Source organism: Parus major, chromosome 3 (genome assembly GCF_001522545.3).
Source record: "Parus major isolate Abel chromosome 3, Parus_major1.1, whole genome shotgun sequence".
NCBI lineage: Eukaryota > Metazoa > Chordata > Aves > Passeriformes > Paridae > Parus > Parus major.
The window spans coordinates 99,366,007-99,386,506 of record NC_031770.1 but is presented as its reverse complement, the minus strand read 5'-3'; the positions used below and the strand labels follow the sequence as shown (position 1 = coordinate 99,386,506).

At 38.5% G+C, this 20,500-nt stretch overlaps 1 protein-coding gene across 5 annotated transcripts in view; it reads right to left on the bottom strand.

Moving 5' to 3' along the window:
- LPIN1 (lipin 1) overlaps window positions 1-20,500 on the bottom strand; it is a 58,961-nt gene that overhangs the window by 14,317 nt on the left and 24,144 nt on the right. For 2 of the 5 annotated variants that reach the window (XM_015622125.3, XM_015622124.2), the window contains exons 6-15: window positions 17,286-17,415; window positions 15,062-15,371; window positions 13,524-13,617; window positions 12,011-12,198; window positions 11,026-11,119; window positions 8,620-8,710; window positions 5,971-6,048; window positions 5,756-5,848; window positions 4,360-4,433; window positions 2,221-2,365 (exon numbers count right to left, since the gene is read on the bottom strand). In XM_015622125.3, the coding sequence (XP_015477611.1) occupies window positions 2,221-2,365; window positions 4,360-4,433; window positions 5,756-5,848; window positions 5,971-6,048; window positions 8,620-8,710; window positions 11,026-11,119; window positions 12,011-12,198; window positions 13,524-13,617; window positions 15,062-15,371; window positions 17,286-17,415 (1,297 nt within the window). The remainder of the gene's footprint in view (window positions 1-2,220; window positions 2,366-4,359; window positions 4,434-5,755; window positions 5,849-5,970; window positions 6,049-8,619; window positions 8,711-11,025; window positions 11,120-12,010; window positions 12,199-13,523; window positions 13,618-15,061; window positions 15,372-17,285; window positions 17,416-20,500) is intronic. The other 3 variants (XM_015622120.2, XM_015622121.2, XM_015622123.2) reach the window with 3 other exon arrangements.

The following is a 20,500-nucleotide window of genomic DNA, read 5'->3' as shown; positions in this document are numbered from 1 at the left end:
GAGCTCTCCTTTGCTTTTAGTTAGTTTTTAGCTAGCTGAGGCAGAGAAGTTCCTGGACTGTTTTTTCCTTGGATCTGTTCAAACCTGCTCTGGGCTGAAAACCCCCGGGAGCTCACACCTGTGGCCTACCAGGGCCTGGGCCTTGGCACTTTCCAGCACCTGAGGGACTGATAAGAGCCTGAACAAGCTGAGCTACACCACATGAAAAGGACTTTTCTGTATTTGCCATCCCTTCAAAGAGAGAGAGATTTTATTGTTTAATAGTATTCAATTTCTGTTAAATAAACATTTTTTTTCCACTTTTCTCCAAGGAAATCTTTTTCTCAAACCAGTTGGGGGAGGGGCCACTTGAATTTGCCTTCTGGAAGGACCCCATTCAGAGGTTTTCTCCCAGATTTGCCCTAAACCAGGACAAATACAATTATTAATTGTACGGTAATACATACGACATCAGCTCGGATATAAAAGTTAAGGAAAGGACAGGAAAGGGGGGTATTTGTTATTTTATGATGTTTGCCAACCGGAGGGAGCTGAAGCCCTGCTTTCTGGGAAGTGGCTGAGCATCCCTCACTGGTGGGAAGTAGAGAATACACTTGTTTTTCTCTTTGCTGATCCACCTTATGTTCTCTCCCCCATCCCACTGAGAAGGGGAGTGACAGAGTGGCTTGGCTGGGCACCTGGCATCCAACCAGTCAACCCAATTTGGTCACACTGAATTTTATTCCTTTCAGTAGAGGTATTCTAAATAACAGCATAGGCTTACTCTGTGTGGTGTATATTAGGCATTGATTTATAGAAAAGAACAAAACAAATAAACAAAAAAGTTCTGTTTCACAATGAGATAAATTTTAAAAAAAAAAAAAAAACAACCCAAATGTTTACATAAACAGTAACAGATGATGGAATAGGCACCATCTATGGGCACTCCCCATTCTGAAAGCCAGATGCATATGCAGAGAAATGTGAGTAAGAAAAAGTTCCATAAACTCTAATCAAGACCTTTTCTAGGGGGATTTGTGTCCTACAGTATTACACCTCCTTTGTACAATAATCAACCTCTTATACCACATGAACTATTATCCTTCAGCCTACACTAACTATCCTTAACTCTCCCACTTTGCTGCCCTACACTGTCTCCTGTGCCACTTTGTGACATGTGGGACAAGAGGCTACTGATTTGATTCTATTTGAGAACCTAGTTGTTCATTTTCCCAAGACCTTCAGGAATTTAATACTCTTAGTATATCTTTTTCTTCATTATCTTTCATTGCAACTCTTCAATTAGCTAAAAAGTGAAAAGGAGGTGAGAATACAGAACTCATGGATAACTGATGAATCTCACCCACTGCTTCATCAAGAAACCAATTTAAGAGCAGTTTTAACTTCAGTTAATTTCTGCAAGGTTTCTGAAACTGAAAAATCCCAATTTATTTGTATAACCCCTGCTTTCTCTTTGCAACAGAAAATAACCAACACATCTCATCTGTCTTTTGGGAAAAACTCTGTATTTCTTACAAATTATCCAGGCAGTGAGTGATGGGTTGTTAAATGCTGTATGCCTCATATGGATTTCCTTCAGAAAATTAATTATCTGTACCTAAGATGACAAGAAGTATTTCTTAACTTGTAGCCCATTTTTCCAGATCAAATTGAAATGTACAGAACACAAAACTGCAACAGTTTTGTCATCATTAGTCAAAACACCTCTGTTACAGAGGAAGAGAACTGGCTTCAAATAAATTAATAAGTTCCAAAAAAATCAATAGCCTGGCTTCCTTATAAATACACAAGCAGCTCTTTCAGAAGTTACTAACAGAAAACTGCATTTATACAAAATGTGATTATCTGCCTATAAATGAGAGAAAAGGAAAAGAGAGGAAGGAGAAAGAAGAGAGGCCTGTTAATACACACACATTTCACATACTACAAGAAAGGCTGTAGTTCCAATACACTTACTCAGGAGACAAATACACACTTGGTAATTTAATTTTGATATTTTTCTAAATGAGATCCCATCTCCAAACCCCAGCACTTGCTGCAAGGAACAAAATTCATGTTTAATACAGAAAAGAGAAGGGAAAAGGCTTCTTTGAAAAATATAACAAGAGAGAATTAAATGCAAAATATAAGAGCTAATTAAGCTTTGAAGCCTGAATAACAGTAAAGGTTCCTGTTTTATTAGAAATGACATTTCAGGACAAGGATGTAAAATTAACTCACAAGCTGGTCAGAAGTGAGTCGAAGTGATTTTTTGTAACTGACTCCAGACAATAATGAGAGATGACTGGAGTTGGTTTGTAATGACCCGAGGTTTTGTTTGGCAGCTTGAGGGTCTTCATCGCTTGAAGAAGATTCATCTTTTATTCTGGAACATTGCACACAGAGAAAATGATGTTATCGTGTCTGTAAATGCATCTCAGTATCCATTAAAAATGCATTAACAGTGACTCACCAAATAAGTCATTGATTCTCTGCTACCATGTACTGTCTCACAGGAGGTCATTCATATCATGAGTTTTAATATATCAATGAAAAACCAAACTTTCATTCACACATTCCCCATTATTCAAACTTGGATTGCTATAGGCAAGTGAATGGCAATAACAACAGTTTTCATTATTTAAATGTAATGAATATAAATTAGTCTACTGTATTAACTCAAATCTCATATGATAAAAAATAATACCCATTACATACTATAACTACAAAAAAAAAATCCTCCGTTCTCAAAAGAACGAAGACACTTGCAATGCTGGCTTTCTCTTTCCCTCTTCTCTCCCAAAGAATTTAAAAATTCATTTTAAAAAAATGCAGGTTGTGGAGGTTTTAATATACAAAATAACGTCTTTTCTTTCAATGAGCAACTTCAGATAACTGAATTATTCTTTTCCAGGACTTTCAGGATTACCCTGTTCAGAATACAATGATGAAAAGTCATAAAACCTGAGCTCCCTCATAGTATTTTGTTTAAATACACATTGGAATAATTACTTTTGTTCTGCTACAACCATTTGTTAGAAATTTGTTAAAGGTATTCTTCTTTCTCAGGAAGGAAGTTTTCCTACAGTAAAAAAATCTATCACTCTAGGTGTAAGTTAAAACTCTTTCAGATCCTACAAATCTAATCTTTAAAACAATCAGTATTTGGTCTTTTATTTCAATCACATCTGCATTTTGTTTGATGTTGGGAAGTCTTGACCCAGTATCAAGGTACTGCATGTCATGACTACGAACATTTAAAAGCCTATCTTATCCTTTGTGACACGTGATCTCAAAAGCTTTACTCAACATCCCACTTGCCACATTTTGCTTGCAAATAATAAATTTTTAATGAGAGATTTCTGTGGCCAGTTAAAATTTAAACAAAGAACTCCAATTTCAGAATCTAGTCTGCTTAAATTCTTAATCCCACTTTAAACAACCATGTAAGAAGCAGACCTATATGCTACTTGTCATCCTCAAAAAGAAAATCAGTCTTTCCAATTTACTCTTGTTCTCAGTCTCAGAGAAGCAACAGAGACAACAGCTAATCTCCTACAGAACGAGGAATCCTCCTTCCATCAGATTTTCCTGGACTGAAACTGCTGACCACCAGAAAGAATGAGAGCTCTTTGTTTCAGAAGGGTGAGCCCTGAATCTCACTTAATGAGCATAAAGCATATTTGAATCTGGCCCTTTTCAGCTGTAACTGCAGCCAGCACAAACAAGATGTCTTTACATTAGGATCTATATGCATGGAAAAGGGACAAGGCAGGAGAGCTGTCTCTGGCTAATTCATCACTCCAAAGCAAGCTACAACTCATGTTATGGAACCCTCCAAGGTGAGATTCTAGCTACACAGTGTGATTCATTAGGAGAACAAGAAGGAAGAGACTTCTGCAATCCTGGAAAGAACTAAGAGAAAACCATTACTATTGCCTGTGAAAAACACTCTGGAAAGTCTCTTAACTTTCCAAAATATGCAGGAACCAATTAATTTGTCAGGCCATAAATCTAAATTAAAAAAAATAAGCACTGGGATCTGACAACAGCTTGGGTTCATCTATGATGTTCCCATAAAACTCTAGAGAAATGCATGTATCTTTGGAGAACTGCTCCAATTACAGTTTGTTTCCAAGGGGCTGGATTGTGTGTCCCAGAGCTGCTAGCCAAACCACAGAAATGCCCGAGTGCACTCACAAGGTCTGCAGCCCTGCCATGGGTAGAGACCTCCTATTTCCATTTACGTAGTGCAAGGAGTAACAAATTAAAAGTATTTCACTGGCACAATATTTCTTTGTTCAAATAGTTGAAGTAATGCACTTTGATTTTTAAATGGTTACTCTTGCTTTTTTCAGGTACAGATGATTTGGGGGGTACCTGTTTGCCCTGCTCATCTGTGAAGAGTCTTCTGTAAGTCCACTCTCACTCATACCTTGCTCTGGCTTTGTTTCCTGTAAAAATACAAGTATGAGTAGTTGTGCATCTCCTCTTGAGCAGAAAGCAGATGCTTTTAGAAAATCAAATCCTGCAGATTTGGTAAAAATCAACAACCTGTTTGTCTCTTTTGCTTGTAGGCAAAATAAAAACCTTAAAGGATAAAGGCAGTACAAAGAACTAAAAACTGCAACTATAAAACTCAGAAGAGTAATTAAGATTTAGTTTTGCAAGGAAAAAAATACAGAAATACCAGGTTTAACATCTAGTACTCTTAAAATTCTGGGATCAGCTCCATAGCTACCCAGTTCATACACCTCAAATAGCTAAATTTCACCTGAGAAAACAAAGTATGACTTGGGAGAAGGAAAAAAAATACATAAATTACTTTTCATAGAATCATTAAGATCATTAATTCAGTAAAACTTTCTAAATTGCTTTAATCTTGAGTAGATGCTGAACACTATCAAAGTCATTCTACGAGATTTTTAAACAGTGAAACTGCTTGATGTAGTTCCATAAAGTTGCCACAGCTCAAGAGACAACCAAATGCTTCCAGAGAAAATCCTAAGAACTTCAAACAACTATAAAATGGAAAAACTAAAAATCTCATGCTCTGAAACCTGTACCCACACATCAGTACAATGGTTACTTCATGAAAAGTTAAAGAAGTTCTTGACTGAGGCACAACCATGTAATTGTATTAGAAGTCATTTTCTCCCCTCAAGTACTAATGCTTCAGTAACACAAATTAATATGAAGAAGTTTTACAACAATATTTCATATAAAGCTTTATTTTTTCACTTTTCTAATGTTCTAATTACTTTAAGATTGTTATCACCAACTTCTAATGCTCTGAAAAGAAACTCAAAAATACTTTCAAACCAATAGATATAATCAGCTTGCCATCTTAGATTTTGCTGAGTTTTACAGCTCACGCTACTCATAAATTTGTCTGCTCTTCGACCATCAAAAGAAAGCTGCAGAAAGGCAGGTAATCTGCGTGAAAACTTTAAATTAGTGGCACAACTCTCTGATTCTAGGCTTCCAATCAGAGATTTAAAACATTAAAACATTAAACAGATACTACTGCCTCAGATCTATGTAACGAAAACTAATGCACAACCAAAACTCTCCAGGCAAAAGCTTCAGATAGGGTCCGATCCAAAGATTTCTGAAGTCAAAACAAACCAGACTTCAGACCATGTTTAATGTATATATCCTCAGTCAAACTGAGTACCAAGTTACTCTCTGAAGTAAAGTTCTGACAGATGAATATACAGATGCCCAGCCTTCCCACTGCAACTAGAAGGAAACTCTGCTTGCTTCTTCAACTTACCTCTTTAATAGTGCTGTTCCTCCCTCGCCATGAAAACCACCATCTTCCACCTTTCTTGGGCATCTTGTCCCTCATTATAGATTCCACAGTTGCCTGTGACAAATGGATGGTAACATAAAAAAGGCCCAAAATAAAGGACAACCTGACATACGTAAATGAAAAAGTGTCAAACACACAATTTTAACTGATAATAAATAGAATAAAAGTAAACATACTGTCTGTGGACCATAAATACTACTAAAGCAAAATCTAATGGTATCCAGAGCTGCTCTGAAGTAACTTAAGCATGAATACTTATGGTATTTTTAAAAGGAAAATGAAAAAGAAATCAAAGAAGAAAAAAAGCATAAAGAGATGTTAGTATAATATCTAGAATGGAAAACCTGCTGTTTTTAAGTTATTTAGTACAAATTATACATAAAAAAAAATTACTTCTGGAAAGAGGCATCATGCAAAACAGTAACAAACTGACATGCAAGAGAGTTTTTTACAAGGTTTGTATTTAATCACCAGCTTAGAAAAAAGCAAAAAAGTTACCAGCTTTTATGAATTTATGAATTATGAGTATATGAATTATCATGCTATGAATTTGACTGAAAATGTTAGAACTGTTTCCTTTTATAAACCTTTTCTACCTTTCATTGGTTCTACACACTAAACACCAGTAGAAAAGTTTCTTTCAAAATCCATAATGACTGGAGCCTTATGCATTGTAACAAGGGGAGCTAAATTCTTTCACTCAGAGACAAGCAACAGATGGAATGGGAAAATATTATGCTAAAAGTGGCCACAGGGTTTGGTACACCCTAGAACATCTTGGCCACTATTTCTGAGCTGATAGCTTCCACTGTAAGTAAGGTCACCAGAAGAAAGCTGTGATTGTGATTAACAATTTTTAAAAATTTTACAAAAAAATCTGAAGAACTCTTGGCAATTAAGAGGGGGCTGTGTTCAGATAATGTGTGGTACAATGGACTCCTCAGTTTTTCCATAGGTTTTCTTCACTATATTATCTAAAGTAAATGAGGGAAAAAAAGAAATGACAGAGGAATAAAGTTGAGTTTTTTCAAACAAAAGACAAAAAACAGGGAGTAGATGGAGTTACAGAGAATGGAGTTACACCATTGAGAACAACGGCTACAATCTAAGGAGATTCTCTAACACGGCAACAACTTCAGGCAGATGTCCTATAGACTATTGGGGAGGGAATTCACATGCTTATAATTAGATGTGCATTTAATGTATTTTATAGACTATCAGTGAATCATTTTTGCAAAAACTTCCATTTTCAAACAGTTCATAAACTGTTTATTTATAAAGTATCTTAGGATTTCAATTCCTTAGCTTCATTACTACTACAGCAAATTAAAACTCTAGGTAAGAAGTCAGGATGAAAACCAGTAGGATGACTGGTAACATAAATGAGTCATTTTAGTTTCAGAAGTACCATAAAGCAAGTAAAACCTTTCCAATCATACAGATTGTTCCAACTATAAATACTGGCTTCTCCACTAAATTAAAACTGAACTCTCTAGAAAGTTATCAGCATTCAGAATATAAATTAGCCATTAAAAAACTCAAGCACATTGAATTGCACCCTCATAGAAGATTTTGCTCAACTGATAAGCTATATGAATAATGACTTAAGTATAAAGCTGAAGAACTGTAACATTATGGGAAAATATTTTATGACACTACTTTCCATTTACCCATCCTAGGCAAAACCCAAGACATCTGGCTCAGGCTTCAAAGTGCTTAATTTAAAATGCAGTTACCTTACATTATTTTTATTGCCACTGAAGGCCCAAAAGGCACCTATCAAAGTCTGAACCACACTTTGTGAGCACCCAACAAATACAGAGTAGGATAACTATGTACCTTCTGCGGGCATTTGAGCTCCATGGGATGAATCCCACCTTTTATGATTACTAGAACATTTGCAGTAATGCACAAAACATCTGGCTCTGGGACATCTCTGAAATTCAAGCCATGTTTACCAGACACTTGGGATTTTTAGGCTCATTTTTTTTATACTGGGATGGTACCATGCAGCTGTACATGACTGCATATGAAGGTAATGTGGCACTAAGAAACATTAGCAGAGAGTAATCTGGGCTTTTAAGAAAATTTTAGTCCACAGTGATGGCAACAGAGATAGCATTTGAATACACACAGAACAATTCCAAAGATATGTAAAGTGCTGCAAATGGCAGGAGGAAAGTTTAGGTTTAAAAATTCATTAAATCCATTAAACAGGACACAAAATAGTGACAGTAGTGATACTACTTCGTATACATTTACAGTATTTCTGTCACGAGCACCTACGTGCCACCAGGTCATGTGGCACTGAACTTCTTCAGCACAGTTATATAAGCCAAAACACATGTCACACTCAAAGCTATCTGGCACTACCTACCTAGATTATGAACAACCAACTGAGAAACAAAGAGCAAGCAAGTTTCAGGCCTTCCTCATCTAGTACTTAAAGCTTATTCACTGAGGCTAGTTATATTTATTTAGCATGATGTATACATAAAAAACAGAAAGTAAACACCAAGTATTCAGCTACAGCAAAGACTAACATGGGTCAATATCATTTATGTTTATAATCCATATTAATGAAGTAAAAAATAAGTTTTCTTACTTCAAAATAGTTGTCATAACTTTAGCCTAGCAAACAAACACTATTCACAGACCCAACTTAGTCCTTATTTAGGCCATAACATAGGATAGACAAATGTTTATATGTGAGTAGATTTTACTGATGTGTAGATTCTCTTGTACAACAAGAGAATCTACCCTCCCTTAATCAGTAGCATAATTTCAAAACTCCTCCTCTTACCAGCCTTCATGTTCAATCTCACCTTTGGCAAAGGTTTCTGGAATGCCTGCATTGCCAGCAGAAGGGGACCAGCTGTCGTCCAGTTGTAGTACCTGGGTATGCAAGGGAGACAACTACATCGTTTTGTTATCCCAAAGTCCCAATTCACAATCTACCTGGTATTCACCACCTGGCAGATCAAAGCCATGAAGCACAGGTCAAACTCTGGCCTGCACTAGTAATAACAGACCCATTTTATTCCAAAGAATGCTCACAGATATTTAGCACAGAATGACTGGGTTGGAAGGGACCTTAAAGATCATCTAATTCCTCCTCACCTGTCTTGTGCAAGAACACCTTCCACTAGATCAGGTTGCTCAGGACCCCATCCAGCCTGGCCTTAAGCACTTCCAGGGATGGCACATCCACCATTTCTCTGGGCAACCTGTTCCAATAACTCACCATCCTTACAGAAATAAAGAATTCATCCTCACATCTAATCTAGACCTCCCCTTTTTTCATGTAAAACTGTTCACCTGTATCTTATCACTATTAAAAAGTTGCTCTCCCTTTTTTTTCTAAGTCCCCTTTAAGTACTAAAGAGCTGCAATAAAATCTCCCCAGAGCCTACTCTTTTCCAGGCTGAACCCCAACCCTCTCAGCCTGTCTTCATAGGAGAGGCACTCCAGCCCTCTGATCACCCTTATGTCCCTCCTCTGGACTTACTCCAACATATCCATGTCCTTCCTGTGCTGGGGACCCCAGGGCTGGATGCAGCCCTGCAGGTGGGGTCTCACCAGAGCAGAGGGGCAGAATCCCTCCCTAGACGCTGCTTTGGGTGCAGCCCAGGACACATTTGCCTTTCTGGGCTGCAAACACACACTCTTGGCTCATGTCCAGATTTTCATTCACCAGAACCCCCAAATCCTTCTCTACAGGACTGCTCTCTGTGAGTTCATCTCCCAGCCTGTACTCATATCTGGAATTGCCCCAAACCAGCTGCAGCACCTTGCATTTTAACTTGTTTAATTTCACGAGTTTCTTACAGGCCCTTTTCTCATGTTCATCCAGGTCCCTCTGGATAGTATCCCTTCCTTCTGTTGGTTCCACTGCACCACTCAAGTTTGTGTCACCTGCAAATGTGCTGAGGGTGTACTCAGTCCCACCGTCTGTGTCATTGACAAAGATACTGAAGAGCACCAGTCCCATGACAGAGCCCTCAGGGACACCACTCATCACCAGCTTCCATCCGGACAGAGCTGTTGACCACAACTCTCTGGCTGCTTCCATCAGCTATTATTTATATTTATATATAAATATATTTTATATATTTAGATTAATATTATTATTTATTACTCCTTATTATATTCCTCTTTATCACAGCATAAGCCATTGTTTTTCCATTAAGGAACCACATAAAACTTAGGGGCTGTAGTCAGTAGGATGTCAAGCTCCTCCTATTGTGTGTTGAACATGGCTCAACTCTTGTTGCACACAATAGCACAATTACTGTATCCACTGTCTAGGGAAGATGAAGCTCACACAACATTAAGAGACTATGACATTAAGATCCTCACTAAGGTCTCTTTCTCTTCCCAATACATTCAGTAGGCAGACAGATACTACCATCAGATTCAGAGAACAGTGTCAGGGAAGCAGTGAGTGGTCCACCTCAGACCACAGAGGGGGTCAGGTGTGAGGCTGCAGCATACACTATACAAGCTATTACCTGGTACATCAGCCTTGAGTGAGCCATGTCTGTAACTAAGGGTAGTCAAACCTCTCTAAGTGCAGAACAAAGCTGTGATCTCTCCTCTACCACTGTTTGCAAGGTGCAAGGAACTCTCAGGTTAAAGAAGACCTCCCAAAAAGTTGCATCTGGCTTAGACCACAGCACTGCCCTGCTGCCAACAATATAAACATACAAAATAATAATGTCTCAGCTTTGCAGAAATGGAAGCCCCATACACAGTGGATAAAGTTTGACAAATCTTGAAAAGCAATGACTCCATAGAGGCATATTAGCAAAATATTCAGTATATACAAAAAACTGCTTGGAACTGAGTGACTGCAAGCAGACTGACATATCCCTGTAAATATTAATTATTCAAATTGGCTCAGGGCAAGCCTTAGCAAGTTCACATCATATTATATTTTTACCCTGTCAATTGAATGTGAATACTATTAGCATTTAGTAACAGCTTCTTGAAATTCAAACTGTGTCAGTTAGCTGTAATAGGTCATCTGAAACTGCTCTTTCATTTCAATGCAAAGGAAGAAAGGTAAGTAGAAGGACCTGAATTCACTAGGGAGTTGACTGTTTCTGGGTGAATCCAAGCTACAGACATTCAAAACCTGGTTTTCAGCTACAGTTATACTGATGTAATGCACTGAAGTGACAAAGAAGTGTCTTTGTTACAACTGTATTTTTTTTTTCTGATATACTTACTTATTTCCAATCTTAACCACAAGGTTAGGGTCATCAATGATAGCAGGATTGTCCACAAACTGCTGATATGTTACTGCATGTTCTAAGAATTCTTCTGTGGGGGAAAGAAGTTACATTTGTAAAGCATGCATTTATAGATGCCTGAGATGGGCCAACCTAAACCTCTCAGCACCTCTCAGACACACTGGTATCACATTCATTACAAGGGTGCTGAGATATAATTGCAATATGGAAACAAGTTGTTCAGAGACTCTCAATATCAGAAGATGAGGGTTTCTTTGTTTCTGAGTGTCTTTCCTTTCAAAATACAACCTAAAGTGTAAGCTCAGGGATGGAACTGTGAGGGAGGAAAATCTCCTTTTAGAAAAACTACATAATTTACAAGTGATTCAGATGACAGTATGACTCAAATAAATCACCAAGTATTTGAAATGTTTTAATAAGTAGCTTTTGAGCAGTCAGGCTCATATGATTTTATGATGCACATTACTGCAGAAAGTGCAAGTCTTAACACATTTATTTTTACATTATGCCACTGTAAGTTTAAGGCACAAAGTATTGTGATTTATCTAAAAGGTACACAAGAAACTGGAGGTAGGGCAGGAATCAGGTTAAACTTTTCAACCCCTTCTCCTCATGTCCTCGTTTATGGGCCACCTGTTTCACTCCTGACTCCAACAGCTGTGAATTTCCTAGCTATATACTGTACTAAGTGGCAAAAGAATCATTAACACTACTGTGATACAAAACATAGCACTATCAGGAAGAAAAAACACCAATAAAATACTTTCACAAATTTTCACATATAGTGGATTGTTCAAATGTGTTAAAAATCATGAGAAGTTCTAGGAAGTTTATCATTACATAGCCAGAATTTATCTTCTCAACTCAGTGCCGAGCACAGCCACAGGAGGGCTCTGCAGCCTCAGGCTGGGAAGCTCAAACCCAGCTGCCAGCACGTCTGCAACTCAGAGTCATCCTGTACCTTTGGTTATCTCTTTGTTCTCAGTAAGGCCTCCGCAGAGAGAAATGGCGATGGAAGGCAAATCCCGAATTCCATCCGAGGTGCTTTCAGCCCCACTGTCAACACCTGAGCTCCCAACAGACTGCGGAGAGTGGCTGGCTGGCCGTGGCCCCACATCGGCCGTGTTCTTGCTTTGGGCATTATCCCCACTGGAAAAGAAAGATCTGGAATTCACTCTTCATTCCCAAATTCACTCCCTTTAACAAGCACTGTGACACACGATTAGGAAAAAAAAAATAAAAAAGAGAAAAAAAGAAAAACCTTTGTTTAAATTTTATAGCAAAACAAAACAAACTACTATAGGGCTCATGTGCCCTCCAATACTAGATTGCTTCTACTTACTTGCCTAACTAGGCATGCAAAATCACAGCTTCACTTAGTTATAAGAGCTAAGAAAATAAGACAATAAACTGTAAAATCTTAGCAGACAAAATAACAGTACAATAAGCAGAGTTTAGCAGAATTATTTCCACACAGGAGCAAGAATAAGCATATAAGTTTATTACTTAATTTATATTAATTATATAAACTGATAGCTAAACCCAAACAAATAATGTGTATGTTTGTGTATTTATGTGTCATGTATATATAAATAAAACACTCTACATGTAAACTACTAGGATTCAAATTTTCAGAAACAATAAACTGTTACACTCACTTAAAATGTGATGAGATCATTATTACAAACTGCAAGTTCATCAAACTGCTTTCCACTCCAGATTTATATGCATGCATTTGAGAAAGAAATTTTCAATCTAACATTTTCCTCATATAACTAATCCTTCTCAGCCTTACTGAAATGCTAATATTACAGCAGCTGAGTTTAAGCAAGCAAAAAAAGAAAAACAAAGTAGACAAGCTACTTTAGTTGTTACTCAATGACTTTCATCAAGTGACTAGAGTATATGTTGAAAGAGAACTATAAATGTTACAAGAGGGTCCAATGAAGATCAGAACTAGCTGGAAATTGTATGTTCAGGGTGCAGTATTTTCATATGTAACTGTCGTGCATCTTCCAAAGATTATTTATCACATTCATATTTATAGGTGAATCAACCACAGTAAAGCAACATTAGAGCAATAATTTTCTGCTACTATTGTTAACAGTAACATATGCTCTTTACGGTAATAAGCCAGGACATGGGGATAAATATATCCCAAGGCCAACTGCTCTCCCAGGACATGTAACACTCACAAACATCAGTGTATATTACATAACCATCCACAATCAATACATGATGCTTAATTGACCAAAACAGAAAACCAGCTGCAAGCACTTTCCTCAGGCCCAAATGCAGCACCTTCCAAAAGTTCTACTATTTCTCTCTCCAAAATTTTACTTTCCTTCTGCCTTCATCTCTGCTTGAACACTGAAAAAGAAGTCTTATCTAGCTGGCAACGAAGAGTTTGATCTAAATATGAAAGGTGAAAAGAGCTCTTTAAAAAAGTAAAAATAAAAGCAAAGGACTTATACTTTTTGGGGAAATAAAGTGCAGCAACTTCTGGATCCATGTCAGTGAGGTCATCTAAATATACACCATCAGCACCAAGATGTCGGCTCCTTTTGTCTGTAAGGGACAGAACAAATAAGCTTATTAATTAATATATTCTAAGTAACAATCCAGAGCTGTTATTACTGTTTAGCTATTCATTTTAAGATTGAGAAAACAGAAAGTTATAATAGTTTGTGAATTGTATTTGTACAAAATGATACTGCCAAAAAACTTCAAAATAAATACTTTTTATACATTGTTCAAACTATGAATTAATAAAATGGGACAGCAGAGGACTAGTTTTGAGACATGCCAAAGACTCCCTATCCCAGACAAAATCACTGAGAATCAGAAGTCAGTGGGCATCAGAGCCAAACAGCAAAGGAAAACATTTTAAGTTTTAGCATAGGCGTGTTATCACAGTCAAAACATTTAATCTTTCATCCCCCCTTGAAAAAGAGAAATAACAGACAAAATATAGTCATTAACACACTATAACTGACTTGTTATGGAGACAAGTCACTTATAAGTATCTACAGCTGATGTGTTGTGTGTGCACGTGCACCACTGTAGGGGACAACACACCCCTTCTAGGCCTGTCACTAGGACCAACACAGAGGCACCACTGGCCATTACACCTAGATAAATAACCACTGTAAGGCCAAAACCTAACTGGGAATTCATTCTGAAACCCACAACTTCTCACTGTCCCTATTTCCAACACCAAGCATCACAAAAGCAATCAGAAAATCTATACAAGGACTGAATAGTAAGCAGAGAAAAATAATTTTTTTTTGTTTTCAAAGACAGTGGAATGCAGGGGGAGGAGGGCAAGAAACTTGTATGTTTACTGATTAAAAAGCAGCTGCACAAACGAGGCTTATATAGAGCTTACATAATTATTGAATAATCAGTGCTCTAAAACAGAACATTAGTAAGCAAATAAATTTCATGTGAAGACTGTACCACTTGTTCATTTGTTACAAAATACTATGGAAATAGAGCCCAGAAATTAGGATAGAAAAGCAGATGAGGTTATTTTTCACATATTCAGGACAGGACATGTACCCCACAGAACTGAAAAGCATGTAAAACAAAAGCACCTTATTTTATGGTAAATATGTTCATTGTGCAAAAGACATACTACAACTTTGTACTAGAACAGAGAGTTTCCAGAATTACCAGCAACACATCATTCAGGTGAACCAGCAGATCTACAGTCTACTTATACATAAAAGTGAAATCCCTGAATCTGTCAAATGGAGCAAGTTTTGTAGTCTTGCTCACATGCTAGATGTTGCCAAAAACTTCAGACCAAGAAGAATCTTCTAGTATATATCTCATGTGAACAGCCTGATGCACAATTCAGGCTTTGAAGGCTCATTCCCAAGCTTACTCCTTTCCTGATCTGAAAGTGCCTTCAGGGCACAGATTAATTTATATGGCAATAAGATGCTTTATCACCATGAAATTTGAAAATAAAATTATGCATATAAAAGCACAGGATCAACAGCTTTACCTTTCTTTCTGGAAGGGGAATCCGTCTTGCCAGTTGGTTGGGCTGAGCAAGCTGCAGCTTGCTTTATTTCTTCATTTTCAGGTAATGGGGGTTCAGCTGTTCCTGGCAGCTCTGACTCTGCCTTATTTGTCTCAGCTGGTAAGGGCTCACTTTCATCAGCAGCTGCTGCATCTGCTTGTCCAAGGGCAGGCAGAGGAGACACTGTGTTAAGCTCCTCTACAGGAGAACTTTGGATGACCCGAAAGTGAGTGCTCTCAGAAGGATTTACATCTGCCACGCTGGGTTCCTTTGCTTTGAGCAGAGAACTGGCCTGTGAGGAAAATTAAACAGATTAGTACAAAGAAAAGCTCTTTAAAAATACAACAGCCAGAGTTTAACCTGTTCTGTTCACTCCAATGAGATCAGACTGTCAAGATGACCAACTACAGCAGAAAGCCACCACTGAGATAGAGACTACAATATGCAAAAGACCTCTCTGCTGTGTGTTTCTGCAAAATTCATTTGCATCTTGGGGCAAGGAAAAATTTGTTCTGCAATGTGCTTTAGAGTCTTTATTTTCCATTCACCTGTACATCCCACCTCCCACCCTGTCTTCCTCTCTTCGTGTGAAAATCCTGGGTTTCCCTCAGAAGGTAGACCTGACAAACAAAAGAAGGTGGTGCAGACTGGACTCCTTGCACAGTCAAGATGGTCTCAGGCACCAGAACACCATCTAAACCCCAGATTTAGAATTTAAATCACTTTATAGGAACAATTCCAGATCTTCTCTGAGTGTGAGACAGAAAGTGTTCTTACAGAGGGACAGAGAGGAACTGAACTACAGCAGCAGCCGCACAGCTGCTACAACCCTCATGTCATAGCAAACAAACAACTCTTCCATGAAGTTCAACAGCAGCCAAAGTATGACTCCCAGTTCAGGTCTGGCGAGATCAGATTAGCTTGACTAGGGACATAGGGACTGCAGACAGAAAAGCCTCTGAGAGTAATATTTGCAACACACACCAGGGTGCGTGACTAGGATAAAAAAAAAAAATCCCTAAATTTCCTAGCAGGAAACCCTCCATTATAGACTGCAAATGACAATTTGGAACTTCTGCATGGACCTGTGCACCTAAATCACTTCTCTTTGAGCAGAAAATAGCTCCCAAATTTCTTGTAATACACACAGATAGGAGAATAGTGCAGAGCTAATGAGACAGCTCACCACTGGCACATTAAAGAAGAGGCCAGAGCTCCTCCAAAGAAATTAAGAATTCTGGATTCCCACCCCTTCTTTTTTCACTAATTACCAACAGGGAATTAACTACAATAAATTACAATAGTGCCACTATAATTCTGTTGCCATCACCAGAACACAGAAGTCTTTCTGAACAGGATGCCCACTTCCTTGGCCTGCAAAGCAGCAATTTTTCCTCTTTATACTGTGTGTGAGCCCATTTCTCCCGCAGTTCTTTCTGCAGAGAAGCCAGCCTTCAGCAAGAGGTGCCAAACTCTGCTCCATCCCAGCCCCCAGAGTTGCAGTATTCCACTGAAACCTGACCTCTACTTCTCATACCCTGGTGCATGTGTAAACCCTCAGGCTCCCCTTTCAGAGGGAATGCTGTGACTCCACAGGAGTTATCACAAGGAGCCAGCCAGCACCTGGCCAGCCTGCAGCACGGGCAGCTGCCCACGGTTTCTGTGCAGCACTGGAAACAACGCTGCCGGCTGCAGATCCCACACCTAACTGGGACAAACAGCTCCAGGAGGAAGACAGGCACCGAGCCAGTCCTATCAGCCAAGAGAACAGCACGTCTGCACATCCACAGATACAGAGCCACAGGTATCTCTGGATGTTTTTGTACTGAAGCAGCCCATTTTCATGAATAAGACTGCTAATACCAAGCACTTAATTTCCATTTAAGATCATCTATGAATTTCAGTGATTTACCAAAGGACTTCAGGTTTGATTTTTTCTGTTTTTAATCTTCTAATTTTTACAAGACTGGGTCTCAGGCACTTCTTAATTTTCTACTGTATATCATCAGTATTGAGAATATGCATGCCATAAGGTACTTTCCTATACCTCCTACAGAGTAAGATTCAATTGTCTTACATAAAACACTATAATTTTTTGTAAAACCAGGATCCATTTCCTCTTCATCAGTCTGCAGTAGACTAAGCACATGTGCCCTACTAAAGCATGAGAGATGCTAGCAGAAATTAAAGAACTTAGGTTGTATACCTTTGCAGCCTGGGGTAGCTCTCCCCATGCCCAGTGCATGTGGGGATTATCCTTCAATCCACTTCTGTCTGTAGGTTTACTGACTAATTCTGAGTCACTCTGAGGAGTAGGAGGACGTGAATCTGATGGGCTAAAGAAAACCAGAAAATATTACAAAAGCAAAAGTAACCACAGTGCACTAAGTGCTTTCCAAACTGATGTCCACCAATACAAGGAACTGAAGACTGAAATAATCAAAAGCCAACTGAAGGTATGAAAGCATAGAAAAATAGTTTAAACTGCTCAGGATCCTCTTTCACTGGCATTCAGAGATCTTATCCCTTTTTCAGTAAGTGCTGTCAGAGAAGAAGTATTTGAGAAGCTGAAAGAGATAGAACAAGAACACTGGACATGAACATTTCAGGAGGAGTTTTGGTTTTCTGCATGGAAAAAAGAATGTGGATGATACCAGCAGCATCAGATGAATAGAAGTTAGTATTGTTATAATGTATGCAAAGTGCAGAAATTACTCACAAGACACCTTAACCTGACTAAGTAATACTTTAAGAAATCCAGTTGACTCCTTTCTAACTTGTTCAATTCAACCATTGGATGGATGTTTGTAAGGAAAACATCAGGAGAGCTACACAAAGAACTTGAGAGTTGAAACATCTCTAACTGTTTGTTTTGATAATTACTTGATAATAAATATTTATAAATTAATTAGTAAATTATCAGCTTTTAGCATATTTTTAGTGTGGTGAAGTCAAGAATGTGATGTCAAGTCAGTCATTAATAAATAATGAATCATTGATTTTAAGGACAGAAGGAAAAATTCAGATTATCTGCTCAGCCTTTCTGCATAACACAGGTCATAGAATTTCCCCCAGAACCTCCTGAAGAAAGCCTGCATTTTTTAACTGAGACACAACATGTCTTGGTATACTCATCCAATCCTGATTTAAAAACTAAAAGCAGTAAAAGAATCTGTAACATTCTAAATCAAAGGTCCAAACTGAGTTACTTTCATTCTCAAAAACAAAAGGCTTACATCTCATGAAGTGCCTAATGCAATGAAGTTCAACAGGGCCAGTGCTATGCCTGAGTTGAGGCAATCCCAATACAGGCTGGGCAGAGAATGAACTGAGAGCAGCCCTGGGAAGAATTTCTTGAGGGTGCTTGTGGACAAAAAGCTGAGGAACTGGCAAAGGTTGCCCAAAGAAGTTGTGAACTTCCCATCCCTGAGGACCAGACTGAATGGGGCTCTGAATAACCTGGTCTGGTGGAAGATGTCCCTGCCCATAGCAGGAGGGTTGGAACAAGATAATCTTTAAGGTCCCTTCCAACCTAAATAATTCTGTGATTCTACAATTCTGTGAAAGAGTTAAGCTCGTTTGGATATTCAGTTTATTCATAAAAAGATAAAGAATAAATCAAGCATGAAGAATTTATATAAAGATAGAATCATAGAATAGTTTGGGTTGGAAGGAATCATCTCGTCCAACCACCCTGCCATGAGACAAGTTTGCTCAAAGCCACATCCAGCCTGGTCTTGAACACTTCCAGGGATGGGGTATCCACAAATTTTCATTGCAACCTGTCCCAGAGCCTCAACACCTTCACAGTGAGGAATTTCTTGCCAAAAGTCCAAGCTTTCAGTTTAAAGCCATTGCTCCCTATCCTGTCACTATATGTCCCTATGAAAAGTCCCTATCCCTTTTAGCTACTGGAAGGTGTTGTAAAGTCTCCCTTTTTCAATGTTCTGTAGAGCCAGCTGGTAGGGAATTCACTGGTCACAGCAAAATAATTGCTTCACATTCACATCTGAAATAACAGCAACCTAATTATCACACCATTCACTGCTTTCATCTATGCAGTAAAATACAATTTGAATATGGACAAACACTAGGACCTTTCAGCTACAGATATTTATGTTACCTAATTAAATTATAAAATTTATAACCCATCTTTTTGGGCCTAAGAATTTCAATTTTTTATCAGCCCGTAGGGTATAACCTATAATTTGACAGATGAAGGAATCAATATAGTGCAATTTTAGAAGTATTTCCAAGCTCTAAGGATGCAAGAAATGCTTACTGGGTTTTTCAGCAACTTCTAAATCTCCCACTGAAAAGTTTGTAGGATTTGCAGAATATTTCATACTTAGAGGCCATTGAAACCTTGGAGTAGCCTTAGCACTTCAGAAAATCTCAGTAGGCAATAATGCTCCTACTGCTGCTTTAAGCCTAAAATATCTAGATATAAGGAAGCCTTGTCACTTCATGCCTTCCTGTGTGCACTATAGACATTTTAACCTCCAAGATACTTACTGTTTACTTAGAAAAATCTCCAGACTGTCTTTATTGAGCCCATGTTCACTTACTCAGACACCCTGAGAGAACAGAGGTATTGATTCAGCTTGGGTAGAACCTCTGCATTTTGCAGTAGGAAAACAGATTTGGGGTGGAGCGGAACCTGGTCTTCTCTATAATTTTCCCTGAAAATACATCTCCCTGGTACACAAAGCTGAGTGGAGAAGAGCCTGAGCTGTTACTCAGCACCTGATTTATATTCTCAGTGACACAATGGAAGTTCTGGAAATACAGCACTCACATATGTGTGTATGCTAAAGCAGGCAGAGTTCTACTCTGTGAAGGCTCTTGCTGCAACTGCTGCCCAATGATCCGGTTTGCCTTGGGCTGAACTATGTGTTGCAGTTCCTATGTCCTCAAGTTATGCCCTGACTCAGCCCAGCTGAAATTTCCTTGCCTTGCAGAGATTGCTGACATACTGCAGATCAAACCAGAGCCACCCATCCTGTCAACAGTTCACAAGAAGGAAGGGAAACTTCAAATATTTAGATCAGCATCTCTGATTCATATCCCATAGATGCTGAATATTTGTGTCACAGTCCTATGTATTCCTTAGCAGCTATGACTGCACTTAATCTAATCTAATAACAATGAACAAGGAACCTGACCTGTAGCTGGCAGTTCAGCCTAACAGACAACAATGATCTTTGCAGTGCTTCCCACTGGAAGCAAAGAGATCCCTGAAAAAGCAGCAATGTGACCTGAGAAAAAGTCCTGTCTTGTGGAGAATGAAAAATACCTGTGATAAAGTAGATCAGAAGGAAAGAGGCCTACATCATGCACATGTCACAGCTGAGAGCCTCTGAACCTCCTCTTAAGTAGCCATAATAGCATTCCTTATTTCACACAGAGGGGGGGAAAAAA